Source organism: Simochromis diagramma, unplaced genomic scaffold, assembly GCF_900408965.1.
Source record: "Simochromis diagramma unplaced genomic scaffold, fSimDia1.1 OVJJ01000618.1, whole genome shotgun sequence".
NCBI classification, from domain to species: Eukaryota; Metazoa; Chordata; class Actinopteri; order Cichliformes; family Cichlidae; genus Simochromis; species Simochromis diagramma.
This window is the reverse complement of record NW_024387423.1, coordinates 4,459,626-4,480,344: the sequence shown is the minus strand read 5'-3', so window position 1 is coordinate 4,480,344 and position 20,719 is coordinate 4,459,626. Positions and strand designations below refer to the sequence as shown.

General features: G+C 40.6%; 1 protein-coding gene and 1 long non-coding RNA gene across 3 annotated transcripts in view; both read right to left on the bottom strand.

Moving 5' to 3' along the window:
- Positions 1 to 20,719, bottom strand: part of cdkal1 (CDK5 regulatory subunit associated protein 1-like 1) — a 253,811-nt gene that overhangs the window by 130,520 nt on the left and 102,572 nt on the right. For both annotated transcript variants that reach the window (XM_040013109.1, XM_040013107.1), the window contains exon 8: positions 16,551 to 16,654. In XM_040013109.1, the coding sequence (XP_039869043.1) occupies positions 16,551 to 16,654 (104 nt within the window). The remainder of the gene's footprint in view (positions 1 to 16,550; positions 16,655 to 20,719) is intronic.
- Positions 12,897 to 16,544, bottom strand: LOC120722219. The gene is made up of 2 exons (XR_005693380.1): positions 16,246 to 16,544; positions 12,897 to 13,303 (listed from the first exon to the last, which is right to left on the bottom strand). It is a non-coding gene; the product is annotated as an uncharacterized LOC120722219 (long non-coding RNA).

The window sequence follows — 20,719 nt, the reverse complement described above, 5'->3', positions numbered from 1 at the left end:
TGCCAGTGACTGATGAAGAGGGAAGATCAAAGAAGTTGTAATGACAGGGTGAGAGAGCAGAGTCGGTAAAGAAAAAGACGAGTAAACAGAGCCATTAGTGAGTGCGAAGTGATGGAACGATCCAGGCAGAAAAACAGCTGCAGACATCATTTCTCTGTCTTTCACACGTAATGAGTTGCACTGATCACAAAACATGATGTGGGTTCCATGTTAATTACAGGTAAACTACCAATTAATTGTGATGTGTTAAGTGGATGGATGTGTGAAGTGTGTATGGAAAAAGATAGGAGGCCAATAACCTGCTTTGGTAACCAAAAACTTCTGTTTGCATGGAACACTTCTGCAGACAGACTGTTTATATTTTTTGTGGGCCATGGGGAGGAAAAAAAGCAGTGAAGTTTAAGCCTGAAGTTGGAGTCTGTCAGTCGCCTAATAGCTATAATGGGAAATAAGAGTAAAATGCATACATTTAACGTAAAGAATCTTTCCACATTTAAAAAAGTGTTGAATATGCTAAACTAAGCTTAGTTTAGCATATTTCAGCTTTTTGGTTTTACATCACTGAGAATCTCATCTGTGCTTTTTGCAGATGATGTGGTACTGTTGCGTTCATTGGGTGGCGGCCTCCAGCTTGTACTGCAGAGGTTCGCAAAGAGTGTGAAGCGGCAGAAATCAGGAGTGGCACCTCCGAGCCTGAGGTCATATTCCTCGACTGGAAAAGGGAGTTTGAGTTTAACTATGTCAGGGTGTTGTTGATGAGTGAGGGGAGTGGGATACTGACAGACTGATTGGGTCTGTCGCTTTGAAGACGGAGCTTATCGTAAAAGTGAAGCTGTCGATTTACTGGTTGACGTACGTCCCTATCATCACCTATGGTTCTGAGCTTTGTGTTGTTACTGAAAAATGAGATCCTGGAATTTAGCATTTTTAATTCTGTTCAGTCATTAAAGAGGGCCTACTCGTCCACATTAAAAGGACCCGGTAGAGGTTGTTTAGGCATTTGAGAAGGATGCCTCCTGGGTGCTTACTGGGAGAGGTGTTCTGGGTATGTCCTATTTAGAGGAGGCCAAGAGGCAAACATAGGACATCCTAGAGCAGTGGTGTCCAAACCCAGGCCTCATGGACCAGTGTCCTGTAGGTTTTAGATGTGTCCTTGATCCATCACAGCTGATTCAAATGGCTAAATTACCTCCTCAACATGTCTTGAAGTTCTCCAGAGGCCTGGTAATGAACTAATCATTTGATTCAGGTGTGTAGACCCAGGGTGAGATCTAAAACCTGCAGGATATGGCCCTCGAGGCCTGTAGTTGGCCAAGCCTGTCCTAGAGAGATTACATCTCTTGGTTGGCCTGGAAACACCTCAGTGCTCTGCCGAACAAGCTGTGGATGTGGCTGGGGAGGTATGTCTATGTCTGGGCTTTTCTGCTTAGGCTGCTGTCCCCATAAACCTGAAGCAGAGGTGGGTGGGTGGAAAAACCAAAGCACTTACAAGCTACAGAACCAGAAGACTTCCCTGTTGACCTGGTGGAAACCGAAGTTCAAGTTTAAGGACCAGTAAATTTTCAATTTGATATCCATTAAGGCAAAACACATTGCCTATTTAAAAAATTAATTAATTAATTAATTAATTAATTAAACTCAAAAACACAGGCCACAATCTGATAATGAAGTATTTATTCACATATTTATTTTTGTGTACAGAACAGGAAGTCGTGGGTCCAATATCAGGTGGCTATGCTGGAAGCCCTAAATAACAGAGACCAAGTCAGGGGACTAGCTAATGATTTCCCAGACTTATGCTTGCTTTACTGTTGTGTTTTATAAAGACAGATGTTATATGACAAGCTGTTCTTTAATTTAATTATCATAAAGTAAGAAAAAGGGCTTCTCTCCACTTGAAAATTATAAACAATAAAGATGGAAGGGAAAGTGCTTATTGCGATTAAAAACACCCTAAATGAATCTGTTGCTGTGCTGCTATAAACAACTTCGTACTCAACTTTCACTCATCTTAAGCGCTCTTCCCACACAGAAATCCATCTGACACAAATATGCCACACGGTAAAAACTTTAAGCCCTCAGGATATCTAAAAGGCTTTTTGTTTTTGTGACACTCACAAAAAGCTTACAAAAGGAACTGTGTAGATTAAACAGCCCAATTAATCTCAGATTCTTCTGCCTTTAAACCTCCGAGACAAGACTTCAAAGCAGACAAACTTGAGGACTTGAGCCACTTGCGGCTTTTCCTTTGTTTCGTTTTGCACTGGGACTATGGAAACAACCTTGTGGTTTTCACAGGCTTTCCAGTAACACTCGACTGAAAAATGATTTTGTTTTTTCCCTTTAATTAAATCTCAGGTATGACACTAGGTAACAGGGCATGATCTGGACTCAACTGATCATGTAAATCAGTATCCACCATCATACATGACTGTTTTTCATATCTCCTTGTACCAGAACAGAGTGATGAAAGTATGAAAACAGCAGCAGAATAAGTAATAAATTAACTAAAGTCATGCTGTGATATGATGTAATTAAAAGCTAAGGCCAAAAAAAAACAAACAAAAAATTCAAACCAGTACTTTTTTGTTTTTTTGCCACCATTACAGAGCTTGACTAAACATGAAAGATCACAAGGGAAATGAAAAGATGATTGCCCCCCACCCCACCCCAAACACACTGCCACCACGAGGAAACAAAATAAGAAAACATGAAAATAACTTCTTTAAGCGGGAAATCATTCCGAATATTTATAAGGCTACAATAACAAAGAAAGAGGGTGTCACGTAATTTGTTGTCTTTTGTGATTCACATGGACTAACAAGGAGGAAGTCGGCAAGTAAACAACATCAACAGTAGTGCGCTTAGCTGCTTGGGAAAGGGAACCCACACACATACAGAGAGAGGGGCACGGGCACATTTTTTTTGGCGAGAAGGAACTAAAAGCCAAATGTGAGTCAGAGGACTTACAGCAGTTAAGACACAAGCTGACTCTCAGAGTGTGCGAGAGACAGTGTGGGCATGTGTGCAAAGCTCTACAGACAATAACAAGACCAGTGAAGCAAGCGCATGGTCTGCGTGCTTATCCAAGTGTCCTACTGCCACCTATTGATTGAGAAGGGAACTGCTCCCCCCCCCCCCCCACACAGTCCTCCACAGCAGTTAAATACAGTAGCACACGCTGACTTCAAAGTGACAGAGAGTAAAAAATTAATTAATAAAAGACAGATTGAGCAGAGGAGGCATGGAGGGAAGATAAAGTGACATAAGAGGAAAGAGACGTGAGAAAAAGGAAAAGGAAAAAATAACATGGACTCAAACAACTCTAGGATATAAATAATCTTGTATGAAAGTCTCATACAAGTGTAGCAACAATTGTTGCCAGATTAAATTATAATGTACATTTAGTAGTACAGAGAAGGATCATCAAGTGTAGTTTTTGCTTACTTTGTTGTGTTTTTTGTCAAAGTACGTTATGGTGAAGTGGAACAGGAAGAAGAAGAAGAAGAAGGTGTGGACACGAGTTCACGGAGTACAGAGCAGATGGTGTCTGCTGGACTTACACAATCGCACATACACACTTGTGCACACAGATACACAACACGCTGGTGACATAATAGCAGCGTGCCAGGTGTGTGGTTGGTGGCCTGCAGTGTGGCATTGACTGCGAGTTTTGTGTGTATGTGCCCTCTTTGTGTGAAATGGGCCCCCTATTCACTACTCTCTGCTGCCAGCTTGGCACTAAATCACAGGACAAGATGCCACACACACACACACACACACACACACACACACACACACACACCACCCTCTGCTGTCTTTTTTGTCCAGACTAGGGAAAGAATTAAAAGAGGTCAAATAAGAATGCAGAGGCAACAACGCAAGTGAAGGACAACAGCAGTTTAGCTGCACCGGAAGAACAAAATGTCACAAAGATGTTTAATACGGTATCACAAGAGAGATTTAAAAAAAGAAAAAAGTAGAAAAGAACCAATTCCTCGCCTTCTTCTTTAGTTTCAGCAGCTTTTAACTCTTCTGGTGTGAGCGCACAGCAACACACTCCAATACACGCACAACACACTAACGTGTCCGCGACGAGCAGTTTCATTTTGCACATACAAATCATGATGTAATTGGCTCTTCACTATCTTATTCTAATAATCAAAAAATAGATAAATAATCTTCTTTCATGGAATTTCTTTTACTGTTGGCCGTTACCGACACTGATATGAAAATCAGTTATTCATTTTTAAATCGATCGTTATTTTAGACACGTGAAACATGAACAGATTTGTTATAAGCTGTTACTTATGAGTCGTTATGAAGATGATGTGTCGACGGAGTTTGAAGAGAAACTTGTTTGACTCTTTCGACAAGTTTGGGATTACTTGTTCGTGCTCTGCTCAGATCAGCCGGTTGGTTTATCTGCATCACTCCAAAGATGTGTTGCCAACAGAGATGTCGCCTCTTGTGCAGTGGTTCCCAATCCCCGGGCCACGGACCAGTACTGGTCTGTGAGTTGTTTGGTACCAGACCGCGAGAGTTGAGGCTCAGGTGTGAAATTTATGGTTTTCAGGTTTTTATTTTTTCTCGTTTTTCTCGTTAACTCAGTTTCCTTGGGTCCTTCCCCAAATCTTCCTTTTTTGGGTACCAGTACTGATTTTATTTCTTGTATTTATCTGCTTAAAGGCCGCTCCGTGAAAATATTGTCGGACATAAACCGGCCAGTGGCACAAAATAGTTTGGGGACCGCTGCTCTTGTGGACAAACTATGCAACATCAACACTCATAACACGCTTTAAGAGTGTTTCTCCCGGCTCCTCCTTAAGCTGCGTTCACGCTGGAAGTGATTTGCAACAACGTGACAACCAGGCAAGAAAATGAAGCAACTACCAATGAGAGGGAAGGATACTGGTGATTGACATAAAGGAGTAAATACATCAGAGGGTCACCTAGACAGCCAGAGCCTGGAATATCTGCAAGCGGCAAGCCGTCAGCTTCAAAGTGACATGTGGTGAACAAATTGCGCCCATCGTGTAAAGAGATTTACTTTCTTCATTTTCATTTATCGACTGTTATAAATTCAGATACCAATACATTAGGGGTGCAACGATACTCGAGTCGATACTGAACCGTTCGATACAGTGCTTTCGGTTCAGTACGCATATGTATCAAACAATACAAAATTTATTTAATTTATTTATTTCATCCACTTCTGACGATGCTGTCTGTGTTGAGCGCTCAGTGAATCTGCGTTCGACTACTTCGCCTAGGCTGCACTGTCGAGTGCAGATCCACTGAGCGCAGCGCAAGCTAGCAAGACAGAAGCTAAGCTCGTTGAGAAATGGCAACTGCCTCAACGCTACCCGAAACTGAACCTCCCCCACCCTCATTCAGATCTGGCGTTTGGAACTATCTTGGTCTTCATGTGAAGTATGACCCTGAAGGTAAGCGCGTCATGAACAAAAGTAAAACAGTATGTTGGATGTGCCACGCAATGCTCAATTGGTGGGAACTAGTGCGTTAGCGCAGTTAGCTTGTTAACGTGTTGACGCCGTCCAGCCCCACGCACGGGGCGATCCGCGGTAGCTCATTAACGGAGATTTGCTGTGTTATGGCGTTAATGTCATTTTAACTAGATTAACGCTGACAGCACTAGTGGGAACACAACGAATATGACTGCACATTTACTCCGACAGCATCCTAGTGCAAAGACAAGTGGAAGCAGACAAAAACAACAAGCACGCATGCTACAAACTTTACCCGAGTCATTCAGACAGCCGTTAGCACATGATTCTCCTTATAGGGACCTGATATGTTTAATATGCTGCTGAGAATATAGCCCAGAAGAAGCGTATAGTATAGCTTTTATTTTGGAAAGAGCCATTTCTCTGTAATAAACTCTTTTCCAAAGATGAGTGATTCCTCGATCAGATAGATTTATTTTATTTTATTATTTTGTTTTTTCAGCAACATTAAATTTAAAAACTGTACTTTTGAGTTAAAATAAATATTTATAATTTTAATAAATGACAAATTAAAAAGGCATGAACATTTTTTTGTATCGAAAAAATATCGAACCGTGACACCAAAGTATCGAACCGAACCGTGAATTTTGTGTATCGCTGCACCCCTACAATACATGTGAAAGTAACTAATATAGGGGGATATAGATACACGGTCAGGCTCTATTAATTACACCAAAATGTTACACAGATTAATTGAATTGACATATTGAGGCTAACTATATTTTTAACAAGGATTAGACCACTTTTCTATCAAATACTTTTTGTCATCAACACAAAACAGCAGACAAATGTTAAGCATATTAAAACTGTTTGTTCTAAAGGAGTTGTTAGTTTGTCTTTTATTCGTGAAATCTGGTAAACAAACTCCTGATCTCCATGCAGAGGTAAAGATCTCCAATCAAAACCACAAATCTCACGAGGAGTCTCACACACTGCTTCATATGTACACTGAGAAGTATATAACAATGTCACAGAAGTGCAAAGGAGCTTTTCCTGATTTAGCCGGATTGATGAGTTTCCAATAGTTAAGCTCTCAGCATTTCCCCGTCTGCTGCACAGACCATTACACCGGATCTTTAAAAACTGTATTCCATACAGCTGAGATTTTCTACGTCTGTGCTTTAATTTGCGTTTTGCTTCAGTTAAACATGCAAACAAACACCAAAACAGACCTGACAACGAATCAAATCGAGTAACTATTGTTATTAATTCTTCGTGTGTCGTTATCTGAGCTCTAGTGCATGTGTTCATGTGTGATTGCAGTCTTTAATCAGTTTGCTTGCTCCACAACACCCAGAGTATGAGAAACTGTTGCCAGAGCCTGAACGATTACTCAGTAAGAGCACACACAGAGGAACCTCCACATCTCAGTGAAAAATATCAGCAAGCTATCGGCCTGGTAGCGATTTAGAAAATCCATTTTTAGCTTCTGTGAGAGGGCTTTCTCTGTGAATAATGAATGCGAGTGCCTCCACACAGGAAATTTGTGTTACCGCTTGCATGCTCAGCAGTTTTCCACATGCTCTTTCTAATAGACGACTCTTTGGTGACTCAACTATGATCAATGCTCTCCCATCAATATTTCAGTCTTGCGGTTTGTTCACCTCCAGTGTGAGTTTTTATTTAATCTCCCTACCTCCATCTACATGTTTACAATTTACATTACATACCCATCTGTATCTATGCACATATTTTCATCCATTTTTGACCTTGTGAGTCTGTTAATTTATAGCTTTCTTTTGGTTTTCTCTGCACTCACAACTCCACAGCCTTTGCAAGAAATGTATTGAGCCAAGCAGCAGAGCAAAGGTGCAATTCAAACGCACAAAACTTTAGCTTGAACACCTGACTTAGATGGACCGCTCACCCATAGAGGATCGTTCCTGGCAAACTTTGGCAGCCCTGTCTGTCCATGTGTCACATAGCTGCAGCGGCAGAGGTAAACATGAGCTGACACCTGTCACAGATGTTGGAGCTAGCCAACAACCTAGCCCACATATCTGCCCGTCTATCTGTGGCTATCTGTCATATGTCATCCAGCTGGAACCAAGGAACTAAGCAGTGCCATTTCTGCTAATATCTCTTTCAACACTGATGCCAGGAGTCATGTGGGGGGAAAGCAGATGATATCTTTTTGTGGGTGTTATATAGTTCAATACTTTGCTTAGAATTTTACGGCCGTTGTTCAAGCCCTTCTAAAATGTGTAAAGCTTTTTCACCACCATACAACTCCAATATTACATATATACTTTCTGAACCTGAAAGAAAAAGAGCTTTTTTTTTTTTTTTTTAAGTATGTATGCTATTGTGAAACCTCCTGATATTACAAGGAAAAAGTAAAATCCAAAGGAATATTTTATTCCGTATTCTATTCAAATACAAAATAGCCCGAGGCATCCAGGCAGCAAACAGAAGCATCAGCCGACTGCCTTTCTGGTCGTTATTGACTCGAGACAGTCCAGAGCCTCTGCTACACTCACACCAAAAGCCTTTGTGCTCAGATGTTTTGCTCAGACTAGATTGTTTTATTTCTTTTTTCTAAATTTGGTCGTTTGCGTCATTCCTGAAATTTGTCCCTTATCAGAGTTTAGCGGGAACTGGTTACGTCCCTGAACTGATACACATGGATGAAAAGAACAATAACAAAGATGTCACATGCACAGCGCTGTCATACAGAAGTATGCACGAAGGCCACTAAAGTCAGCAGATAGTCTTTCATGTATAAGCTGATGTGCAAGGGCCATGCATATTTATGGGGATTAACATATTAATGCATAATCAGGAGTTGCAGAATTGTTATATGAGTGGCATTACTAAATAGATATTTTAATTCAGGATGCCACTGGCTACTTAAAACTACACTTCCCAGCTTGTCTCTCAATCACTCAAGTATGGAAAGAATACTTATCTTTTTTGCTTAGACGGGGAAATGAGATAAAAGTCATGAGAATTCTGGCTTGCCTGTTCAGACTGAGAGACCTTAACATAACAGTCTCAGAATCAGGACTGGAAAGATCAGATCCCATTCTGTTTGGGCTTGGGAACTGTCTTTGTTTTTCTCTGAAAGACCAATCCCAAAGGATCATTAGTCAGAAATGAAAGAAGTTATTTCCGGTTGAAAACTTATGACCTCATAATAAAGGGATTAAAGTTGAGAATTTCACTCTGCTGCTCAGCATCACTATAAATGTCTGAAAGAAGGCTGAAAGTCTATATATAAATTTGATATAGCAGATGAATCTCTCTAAATTCTTCCTAAATAACCAAAAGTCATTCGTCATCCAACTTAAATAAACTTCCCTACTTATTTTCACATGAGCACAATGGCTCACATCAGAAATGGCACTAAGATCACACTCAAGCCACAAACTAGAGTGGACCTTCACCATATATTACAGCCCAATAAAATAAATTAAATCTCTCTATTCTATTTTATTCCTTTTTTAAAGCAATGCTAACACAAAACCGTCAATCTGATAGTATTATATTAGATAGGCAATACAGAAACAATTTCATTTCACACACTTTTTGCAAGATTCAAGGATATTCAAGACGTTTTTAAGGATTTTCCAGCACAGGAACAAGCCCTTTTAGAATTTAGCGCATCAATCATTTGTACGTGGGAGCAGCACCAGCTGGTAGTTTTAGAAAAAAAAAGAAGAAATATTGGTGATAGGAGGTTTCATGTCGTGTGTTTTCATTATGCCAACACCAGCTAGAGCCAAAAATTCAAGCTGTGTTGTGATTGCTGAGACGCATGTCACACGCTAATGTAGTGTGTCATGTGGGAATGATAGCAGTGTGTCTGTATCTATGAAGCGTCACATCCTGTTTCAGACAAGGCCATTTCAAAAACACCCTACTGACAGACAAAAATGACAAGGCGTCTGCCGCAGTGGGGGTTGAGGAACGCAACAAAAATAGAGTTCTCTCTCCGCACGGCCCCGGCACCTCCCTGTCACACCGACTACTTGTCTCCCATCACACTTCTCAGGGGCAGAATATCTGCAGGTCTCAGAGCTTTAAGCTATGAAACGTCTTTCTTTCTGTACAATCACTGTTAAATGAGACTGTAAATGGGTTGTACACAAACTGTGACACGTGATATGATACTTCATGTAACACAGGGGTGTCAAACTCAATTGCACAGGGGGCCAAAACTCAAGGCCCACTTTAGGTCGCGGGCCAAACAAGATAAACATTTATTGAACACACTAAAACAGTGTTTTTTAAACATAAATATGAATAAAAACAGACAGGAATATTATTCCAGATTAAATAAACTTGAAAAAATAAACTTTAACAGGTGCAGTTCAGCAAAGTCCGCTGACTTGGTTCAACATTACTTGGCAACAGGGAAAGTGAGGCAAGTTGCACTGGTGCATTTGTGACAGCTTCACTTTTTTCACCGCACAGCACCGGCGCTCCATCTGTTGCAAGTCCAACAAGTTTGTCCCAGGGCAGTTTCATGTCGGTTACACTTTGACATACGTTTTAAAAAATGTCTTTTCCTGTCATTGTCCCGTGCATCGATTTAATGTTCAATATTTCCTCTCCACGGATGAAGATGGCCAGCTGTGCAATGTCCATCCATCCACAGCAAGAGAGTATGCAATAAAGTTTTTGCTTCTTTCACACAACTGTGTTCTTACATCAGTGGCCATCTCACAAACCCGATCAGCAATCGTATTTCTGCTCAGGCTCACATTTGCCAAAATCTGCGTTTTGTCTGGACACAAGACGTCGCACAGCTTCCTCATGCAGCTCTTCAGAGTGGTACCGGGCTGATTTGGCTCCTCTGCTACAATAAAACTTGCTCTCACAACAGCTTCACTTTGTGATTTTGCTCTGGTGAAAGAAAGTCTGCTGAAATGTCAGGTTCTTCTTTAGCTCTTCTACTTTCTGTAGTTTCTGCATTTAGGTTTTTCAGCTTATCCTGACGTTTTGTCTCGTAGTGCCGTCTTAAATTAAATTCCTTAATTACAGCCACATTAGCTCCACTAATAAGACACACGGGTTTACCAGCAATCTCTGTAAACATATATTCAGTCACCCACTGGTGCTGAAAGGCTCTGCTGTAAGAATCAACTTTTCTCTCCACCATTGTGAGCGGCCAGCTTAGCAATAACAGAAGTTTGACTTGATTGACGCGGGAATGTTCTCAGTTAGCCTAGCCAAGGAGGCTACAGCGCTGCATTATGGGATCTGTAGTTTGTATATTATTAGCGCCTCATATCGCCAGGCCATGCATAACAATAATAGTATAACAATAATTTTATTTATTTATATATTTATATTTATATATATATATATATATATATATATATATATATATATATATATATATATATATATATATATACACACACACACACACACATATATATTAGGGGTGCAACGATACACAAAATTCACGGTTCGGTTCGATACTTTGGTGTCACGGTTCGATATTTTTTCGATACAAAAAAAATGTTCATGCCTTTTTAATTTGTCATTTATTAAAATTATAAATATATATTTTAACTCAAAAGTACAGTTTTTAAATTTAACCCTAACCCTTGTGCGTGTTTTTTTATTTTGACAGCGAATGCGCACCTGCGGACCACTTATGTGCAGCCCTGGTTATTTAGCTCGTCATATTGCAGCCACAGAAATTATTTTGTCCATGAAACCATAAAGCTGCACTTTCTTTTTGCCTTATAGTCTGATTTGTCATAACTTCTCCGTTTTGTGGTAAGCTTTTCTTTGGCTGTCACTTCTTCACCCTGACCTGTCTTATTTGGCTCAGCAGAACTAAAATATATATCCTGCTGCTTTTACACACGCACTCACATAAGCTCAGCGATTCTCTGCGTGATCAACCTCTCACATGTTTAAGCTGCGGGAGATTTCACTTGTCATGTTTGCATAGTAAGCTAACGATTAATAAGACGATGTCAGAGGAATTGGTGCACAAATTATCATCACTCACAGATCAGTGCTGTCGCTCTCTATACACAGTTCGCACGATTGCAAAGTGAAAGCAAAAAACAAGCGCAAATTCAAACGCGATTTCAATATGTCACATATTGACAGTGGCTCACCGATGCCAATGACATAATTACCCAGCTACATTTCTGAAAGAATGCAAAAGCATTGACATATATTTTTCCTTCCTACAATAGCCCGACGGGCAGGGAAGAGATAGATTTTGGTAGCCCGACTGAAAAAATCGCTAGCCCCAGGACGTCGGGCTAGCGATATTGCAAGCCCTGTATCTGATTGAGGAATTACTCATCTTTGGAAAGAGAGTTTATTACAGAGAAATGTCTCTTTCCAAAATAAAAGCTATACTATCCGCTTCTTCTGGGCTATATTCTCAGCAGCATAAGGAGACTCATGTGCTAACAGCTGTCTAAATGACTCGGCTAAAGTTAGTAGCATGCTTGTTGTTTTTGTCTTTGCACTAGGATGATGTCGGAGTAAATGTGCAGTCATATTCGTTGTGTTCCCACTAGTGCTTTCAGGTTGATCTCGTTGAAATGACCTTAACGCCACAACACGGCAAATCTCCGTTAACGAGCTACCGCCGATCGCCCCGTGCATGGGGCTAGACGGCCAACACGTTAACGAGCTAACTGCGCTAACACACTAGTTCCCACCCATGTAATTGAGCATTGCATGGCACATCCAACCTACTGTTTTACTTTAGTCCATGACTCGCTTACCTTCAGGGTCATACGTCACATGAAAACCAAAATAATTCCAAACGCCAGATCTGAATGTTGCAAGGAGAGCTTAACTTCTGTCTCGCTAGCTTGCCCTGCGCTCTTCCTTCTGACTATGCTGTCTGTGTTGAGCGCTCAGTGGATCTGCGCTCGACAGTGCAGCCTAGGCGGAGTAGTCGAACGCAGATTCACTGAGCGCTCAACACAGACAGCATCGTCAGAAGGAAAGTTGATAAAATAAATTACAAATGTTGTATTGTTCGATACATATGCGTACCGAACCGAAAGCACTGTATCGAACGAAAATCGAAAATATATATATTTCGCCCATATATATATATATATGGGCGAAATGCAATTGTAGAAATTGGGGGGGGGGGTTAAAAACAGATCTAAAGATGTGTTTGTTAAGCACTGTTCTGTACACAATGCTCAAGTCAGTCTAAAAATGTCCTTATGTCAGTATGCCCTACATCATAAGTGGCTTGAATCCTAAGTTTATTAATGACTATATATAGGTAGTCTTGGAAAGAACATTCTAGAGCACTCCATCCGTCTCCATTAAGACGTGTATTGTTTTTTTGGGTGGGGGCGGATCCACACACTGGATCAGTTCAAACTACATGCTGACTGTCAGTTTTTAAATCTGCCCTTTATTGTCTAAGGCTATTGCCTGCGACCTCTCATTCAAACTTTAGTACTATCCATTGGTCACATGTAACTACTAAACCCCAGACGCTTTTAACCAGTAACAGTACCTTAAATTTTACAAACCACATCCCTGCATTCTCTGTGCTGACAAAAAAAACAGAGCGGCAGAGACATTTTATCCAAGTTTAAAGCTGAAACTGAAAGCTGAGGTTAAACAGCTGAGCGTTCACAGTAAGTAGGGTTTGATTGACATCTCCAGAAGAATATACACCCATGCTTTCCCACTGACACGCAAACCAACCCACTCAGCTCCCCAGCACGTGTTTGTCACACACATGAACCCCTCCACTCTCCGACCCATACACTCTCTCAAACACACACACACACACACACACACACACACACACACACACACAGCTGTCATTTCCCGTGACATCCCCAGCCTCCATTACCTGCATGCATTAACAAACCTCTCTGATGTTAAAAATTATAATTCATACATTTGAATAATTCAGATTACTTTAAAAGCTGTGCGCTCACACTCGCTCACTCTTTTCCCAGCTTGAATGAAAAGTGTTTACCTCAAATCGCATTCGAATAAATCCTATAAGTCCTTTTAAAATTCCTTAGATAAACCAATCAAATACCCCCAGCGCTGGGCTGACTGGCCAATCAAAATTAGCATTCGTAGAAGCGGCCTAGTTTTACTTAAATGCCATCAAAAAGCAAATCAAATTGCAGCGTCTATTTGTGAGGTTCAGTTTGTTAGAGTTAGGAAAGAGGTGATAAATAAAGCGAGAGTGAGAGAAAAAGGGGCCCTGCTGCACCAGATGTGCGTGCACGTGTGTGTGTGCGTGTGCGCATGTGTGTGTGTGGTGAGAGAGAGACATTTGAAAACAGTAAACAAGAAACAGGTTAGCAAACTGCACGTTCCCTTTAGATTAGATCTAAGGCTTGGATGGTGAGACCTCACATCTTTTCTCATCTCACTGTCCATGTCGGTTTCTGTTAATTCCAGCTATCAGTAAATCATAACCTTCTGCTTCCTTTTTCTGTGTTTTCAAAACAACAACTGTCTCTGACACTCATATTTCCTGTGCTGTAACGGATTACTCCCCAGCCTACACTCAACACACGCGCAGACAGTTCCCATAACTTCAGAGGACATCACTCTGACTTGCACTAATGTCACAGACTTGTGCCAATCCCGTGGTTCTCAAATTGTGGGCTGGGCCCCCTTTGGTTCCTAGTTAGCACAGAGCCAGCACAGGGGATGTGTGAACAATGGGCATTTTGACTCTGTACGTTTAGACCTGCAGCGTTGCAGTGGTGCAGTGTGGAGTGCTTTCATTTGGGGGACAGTGACAAAAATATCTGAAGTATCCGGTAGTGTGGGTAACTCTGGTTGGTGTTTGTGCTATTGCGGGTCCTTATGTGCAGCCCATGCAACTTGTGTTAGTGTTAAAAAAAAAAAAAAAGCACAAACACTCAATTGTATCTCCTGTTTGAGCTTCTCACACATGCTTTTTTTAATCTTCTGTGCGGGGCTTTTTTAATTTTGCACTTCTTCCTCTTAATGGTGAACTAAAAAAAAACCCACACTTTTTAACCAATCAGCAGTCTGTCTATACACAGGATTATTACTTGTACATGTTGATGGCTTCTTGGCAGAGTGTACAGGAGTGTGCCTCCATATAAGTTGAATTCCTACAATCCCTTTCATGGACACACAGAGAAATGCAAACTTACACCAAAGGTAGGACGATAAAAATTCAGTGACTACAGTTTATATTTAAATTTAAGATTCAACTTGGAATGAGCATTGCTCGTGACACACACAAGCCTATTAAGGTTATCCATTGTAGTGCATGAGGCCCTGTAATTAGGAGTGAAAGATGTATATACTGATTTATGTATTTACTGTTGGTAGTTAGCAATGAAAGCTAAACCTGTTTTTAAATCTATGCATGTGTCTTCCCAAAGCCTGAGTATACCCTGTCTTTCTAACGGGCAGGTGCGTTTCTTCCTCCTGATTTCACCCAAATCATACGACCATGATCGTAAAAACATACAAATACACACCAAGGTTCAAGCAGCTGGTGAGTTTGTCCTTGACTGCCCACCCTGTGGCAGTGGCATGGATGCAGCTGTTTTAGAGGGTTCAGGATGGGATTTTAAAAGCCGTGTCCTTGTCAAGGGTGGACTCTTGGTTTATGTTTGGGGGGTTTTTTGGAGGGGAGGGAGGGTTAATTACCCTAATATCGAAGGTTGTGTAAAGACCAGCACTCACATTGCATTCAAAGTTCCAGGCTCGTTGTTTATGTCAATTAAAGTACTCTATTAGCTGTGCAGGAGCAATTAGCACACAAGGATATTTTCTTTTGGGAAGTAATACAGCAGACACCAGCGTTATCCAATCAGTTCTGAGCAAATTGCATAACACACCTGGCACAATGCAGTACAGAATTTATTCATCTCTTTCTCATGCAAGCATCGCAACAGGCATCCCTGCTGCGATGCTTGCACTCTGATGGAAAACTGTGGCGCAAAGGTAACGCAAAACAACTTTTTAATGATTTAATAATGATTTTCATGACACTTAGCATTATCAGTAGTGCATTCGGGAGCCAGGATCAACCTGAACGAGTAAATCCTAAGAGTCCAGAACACAACAGCCTGGCAAGCCCTGTTAGTGGGATGTTCTTACGGCAGTGGGGTGAAGAACAGCATAATAAGAAGTTTCAATACTTTGCGAGAGGTTTTATATATTTAATTTTATCTGTAGGTATGAGGCTAGAACGCTGTAATAAAAGAGAAAGGAAGAAATGTACACTTTTCAACTTAGCATGTTTTTGTGATTACTGTGAAATAAGTAAAGTTAATGGCAGAACGAATGGATTTTTGTCATCATTTTTCATGTCTTTGGCAGGAAGATTTTGTGCATTAATACTTAGTTTTACAGCAAAGTTTGAAACACAATGAGCTCATGGATAAACGCTGGTGTTAAAGGGATAACAGAGTGACCCTAGCTAGTTTAAACAAATGAAAAACAGGCTTTTTTAATAGACAGTTGGCTTTTTAAAATGCATATCATAAAATGGATGATAGCACCTCGATAATTAAGTTAGCCACTTGTGTCATGAGTGCGTAGACTTGCCCTTGACTGACCTGCCTGGGGCTCTAACAGAGGCATGGCCTGCTGTGCAGTTAGGGATTCTGGGAGTGTGCTCTTAAAGGAACAGATGCCAGCGCACAACAGCTGTTCCTTTGGCATCAAACTAGAGCCAAATGGCTGGAGCCTCCACCCAAGAACAAAAACATCAACATGTGTTACTAAAACCTCTCCCTCTTAATAAGACACACACACACAGGAGTACGCTGAATCAGAACTTAAGTGTCTCCACAACCACAGAGACACCGACACAACCTTTTATACTCAATTCGAGCACAGTCAGGGTCAAAATCCACCAACATAAAGGAGAAAAGGAAGTGGGAGCGCTGGATTTATAACCCAAGGCAAAACAAGAATGTGTCACATAATTTTTTTTTTTTTATCTCAGTTATCTTATTCTAAACCAAAACTGTAACTGAAATTGAAATTCCAATAATTGCACAACCCTGTGTAGTGATAGTGTGTGTCTGTCTACAGAGAAAAGGTACTCACCCTGAAAAGACTGCCTTGCTCTCTCCACTAGCTCCTCTATGGGATAACTGGCCAAGTCTCCTCTTGCATGCTTCGTCTTGCAGTAGGTACACGCATTCAGACACCTACACCGACAGAAAGACACAAAAGAAAATGTAAAAAGAGAAAGATCGAGCAAACCTTCACTTTTGACTTTATTGAAGAAAACATGTTTTTTGCTTTGGGGGCTTGTGTTTCAATCTTTTTGTGCTCCATTTATATCATACGGCACAAATCTAATAATATATTAAACATCAAATGAAAGCAGCTGGTTGTATTCACCAATGCCATTGGAAATGGATGTCAACTGAAATGAACTATACTCAGCTCAAAATGTGAAGGTGGAATATAAAAATATATATAAATGAACAGAGACTTTTAACCTCCTAGGACCTGCCGTCCACATATGTGGACATCACATTTTGGGTTATTTAGACCAAAATACTCAATTTTGCTCTACAAGGGCCTGATATCCACTTACGAGGACATTGTACTGCTACTGTTCTATCAAATTTTAAACAAATATCCTCATTTGTGGCTCTCATTTTTCTTAAAAACAAAAATAAGGTAAAAAAAAAAAAAAAAAAAAAAAAAAAATCTGGTAATTCTTTGTTTTTACATTCATCAGGCCCCAATATGCCCAAATATCAAAGAGAAATTAAAAATGCATGTCGTGGAAGAGTTCGGGTCTTAGGAGGTTAAAAGGAAAGTAATGAAGCTTGCCCTGTCAATTAAGGAAAAGCACTAAAAGACAGGGGAGAGTAAAAACTGTTCTCTCTTTCATAAACTATTTCAAAGGATTAGAAGTGACCATGGACAGCTGTCTCAAAGACAAACAGTGGAAACGCTAGAGTCGCCGCATTGTTTTGTTCAAGAAAAAGGAGAGGCTTGATTCAAATTGACTGTGAAAGGAAGGGAAAGGAGAATGAAGCAGAACAGAAAATGAGAACAAAAATAAAACTGCCTCACACTAAAGCCCTGAGTATGGCAGGGTGTAAACTCCGGGAGAGTGCTTGGTTGGGAAGATTAACCAAACCACACTCTATTAAAACCATCTGATGAATTTGGATTCAATTTCAGACCTCGAATTTGTCATTGTAGTTTGAAAAGTACAACCTGGCATTAAAAAAAAGTTTGTGCGATGTGTTAACATCCTGAACTGCAAATCAATTACATCCTATATTAAACTAAAAATGGTAAAACACACACACACACACACACACACACACACACACACACACCGACAGTATTACAAAAATAACAGAGTCTCGTTCAGGTGCATTTTATGGATTTAACATCTTTTCCAGCCAACTGTTGTTGGCATGGAATTTCTGAGGTTACGTGAGCATATGACATCTTTGTATTTTCTATTTTCCATCTAATTTTATTTCTATGCATTTTTCTTTTTCTGGCTTTTTTCCCCCTCGTTGGTTCCATTAGTTGCAAGTACATGTTATTGGGTCAGTCTGAATAAAACGCTGTGGCATCTCATTAGCAAAATACTGCAAAGTAATTGGGGGTAAAGACCCAAACAAACTCAATTATAGCTAATAATGGGCCAGTACTTCTACTCTTAAAGAAAACCTGACTGTCCATTAGCACAGCACTACTAATGGAGGCTTCTAACCTTGGGAATACATTGGGTACAACTCTGTTGCTAAAGCTGATCATGGTAACATAAAACAATGCTTGGGATTTGTTATATATGCATCCTAAAAGCAGCTCAGTTCTGGTTCGCTCAAAGAAGGAAGCAAGAAGAATGAGTTGAGTAAAGTTTGAATTATCTGACTGTTTTGCTTCGCTTAATGCGCCTTATAATCCGGTGTGCCTTATGGTCCAAAAACAAAAACAGTAAGCATAAACTGCATCCTTGACATTCAAGGAAAAATAACATTGATCCCCAGAAACCTGAAGCAAAAAGGACAAAATTTGTGGGCCAAAAAGTACTGCCTCACAAAAGACACCACTAATCACACTATGATATTACTCCATATATAAAACAATATTGTGCTCAAGAATGACCATGTTTTTCAATTAGTAGGATGGTGGATTCGTTAATCCTGATAGTTTCCACTATCCAGTGAGTAATGTTGTGAAGCATCTCGCAGGTGGAAGCTGGGATCATCTGTAATATGGTAACATTTTTTTATATAATCGATATACAAGAAGTGATATATAAATATGTTCCGTAGAGGAAAGTTCAGCTGTTCTTCCTCTGATGGTTCATAGTTAAATACTGGATCACATTTAAACCAGTGATATAAAAAAAAAAAAAAAAGGTTAATCACAGTCCATCTACAGAGCAGATACACTACAACTTTACACAAATTCTTTGTCAAAAATAAGTAACACGCAATAACCTAAAGATGACAAAAAAAAAAGAGGTCATTCTGTTACGGCACAAACAACTACATTATACATGTCGATCCACTTGTTCCACTGCATTTGTTGGACCATCTAACACCTCGCACACTAAAATGCTGCAATCCCTCTCTTATAATCGTTCTGACATTCATTTAAAATAGCAGAAGAATTTTCAATGACACAAATCACCACAACGGTAAAAGAAAACCGAGCTATCCATCCATCCATCTCTCCTTCTCAGAGTATTGCTTCGCTGAGGGCACTAAAGATGGCAGCTAGGTCACAGGACCTTGCTGTGGAGAAAACACAGACAGATGGGACCCCGTGTGCGTGCACACACGCCGACACACACACACACACACACACCACCAGGGGGTCAATCCATCTTAATGTGATCAGGCCCAGCTGAATGGATCACACCAACATTAATCTCAAGAGACAGTCAGTGGCCTGCTTGTGTGTCTGTGTGTATTTGCATCAGTAACGTGCAATGTGTGTGCGTTCGTATGGCTGTGTTCAAGTGTGCTGCTGTTGCTGAACATTTGTCCAGTATCACAACAATGCATTAGCGGTTTCGACTTCTCCATTAGCCAGGACGGTCTGTGACAACTAGACCAACGCTGAGCGCAAGAGGAGCCTGTGTCCCTCCCTCGCTGTGGCAGGCACATGCACACCTTTACTTCGTATTAAAGTTGCGATGGATGATAAATTATTTGAAATAATACAACAATTTTAAAGCTGCTTTTACCATTCAGGAAAACTAAGCAGCTGCAGTGACGTAAAGACGCACTTTGATAGTTAAATCCAAATATTTCTCGGCCTACTTTATATCTGTCCTTGCTCCCTCTTCTGTTTTGTCCCAGTTAATTAAACCACAGAGGTAGCTGTTGTACCTGACAACAGTGTAGTTCATCAATGTGTTACAATGAGAAAGGTTACCTCCCCAATGTGCGTGTGTGCGCGCGTGTGAGATGAAGACGGAGAGATTATTGTGTGGTTGCAGCCTTGAAAAGGTAACAAAGGGAGGAAAACCCTGAGGTTCCTCTATACATTTGTAAGCCTGCCTCAACACACACACACACACACACACACACACACACAAACAAAGTACAGTTCCCTTCGGGAAGGCTCCCTTGTGCTGCATATTAAGAACAAGAAAATCATTTCTCAGTGATAAGTATTTAGAATCTAGACATTAATTAGAAAGCTACACATTAATTAGAAAACAGCCATCGGTGTGTATTAGTGTTCGTCGGGGCTCGTATTGTGCCAGCTTCAAAACGCAATTATGAAAACAAAGCTTAAACTGCGAGGGGAAGTCTGAGCGCCATGCAAATTGTAAAGCAAGATTAGTCATTGCGCTTATTGTCGAGACGGGGAGACGCTGAAGTGGGTATATTAGCAAACAAAATCTCCAAACTGCTGTTATATGGCTGAACAATGCCTCGAGCCTGTGAGTTTGCTGTTAGTGTCATCTCAAAGTCAAAGTGGAGGTGGCGAAATAATATGGAGTCAAGGAACAAAGACTGCTGACACAATGAAGTTAAGACCTATTAGGAGCAATGAATAGAGGGGTTATTAGTAATTCAGAAAAAGATTGGCAGTTAAAACCCATTTCAAGTTGCATGGGAACTGCACACACACCGATGATCTTGTGTAAGTCATAAAAAAGGCAATATTCATCACATCAAATATTATTAGGAGCTCTAATCATAAGGGTTTGGGATTAAGCGGCGCTTGTGGCGCTTAGTCAATGGGGGTTAAGTGGAGTTGCGAGGGTGGGTTTG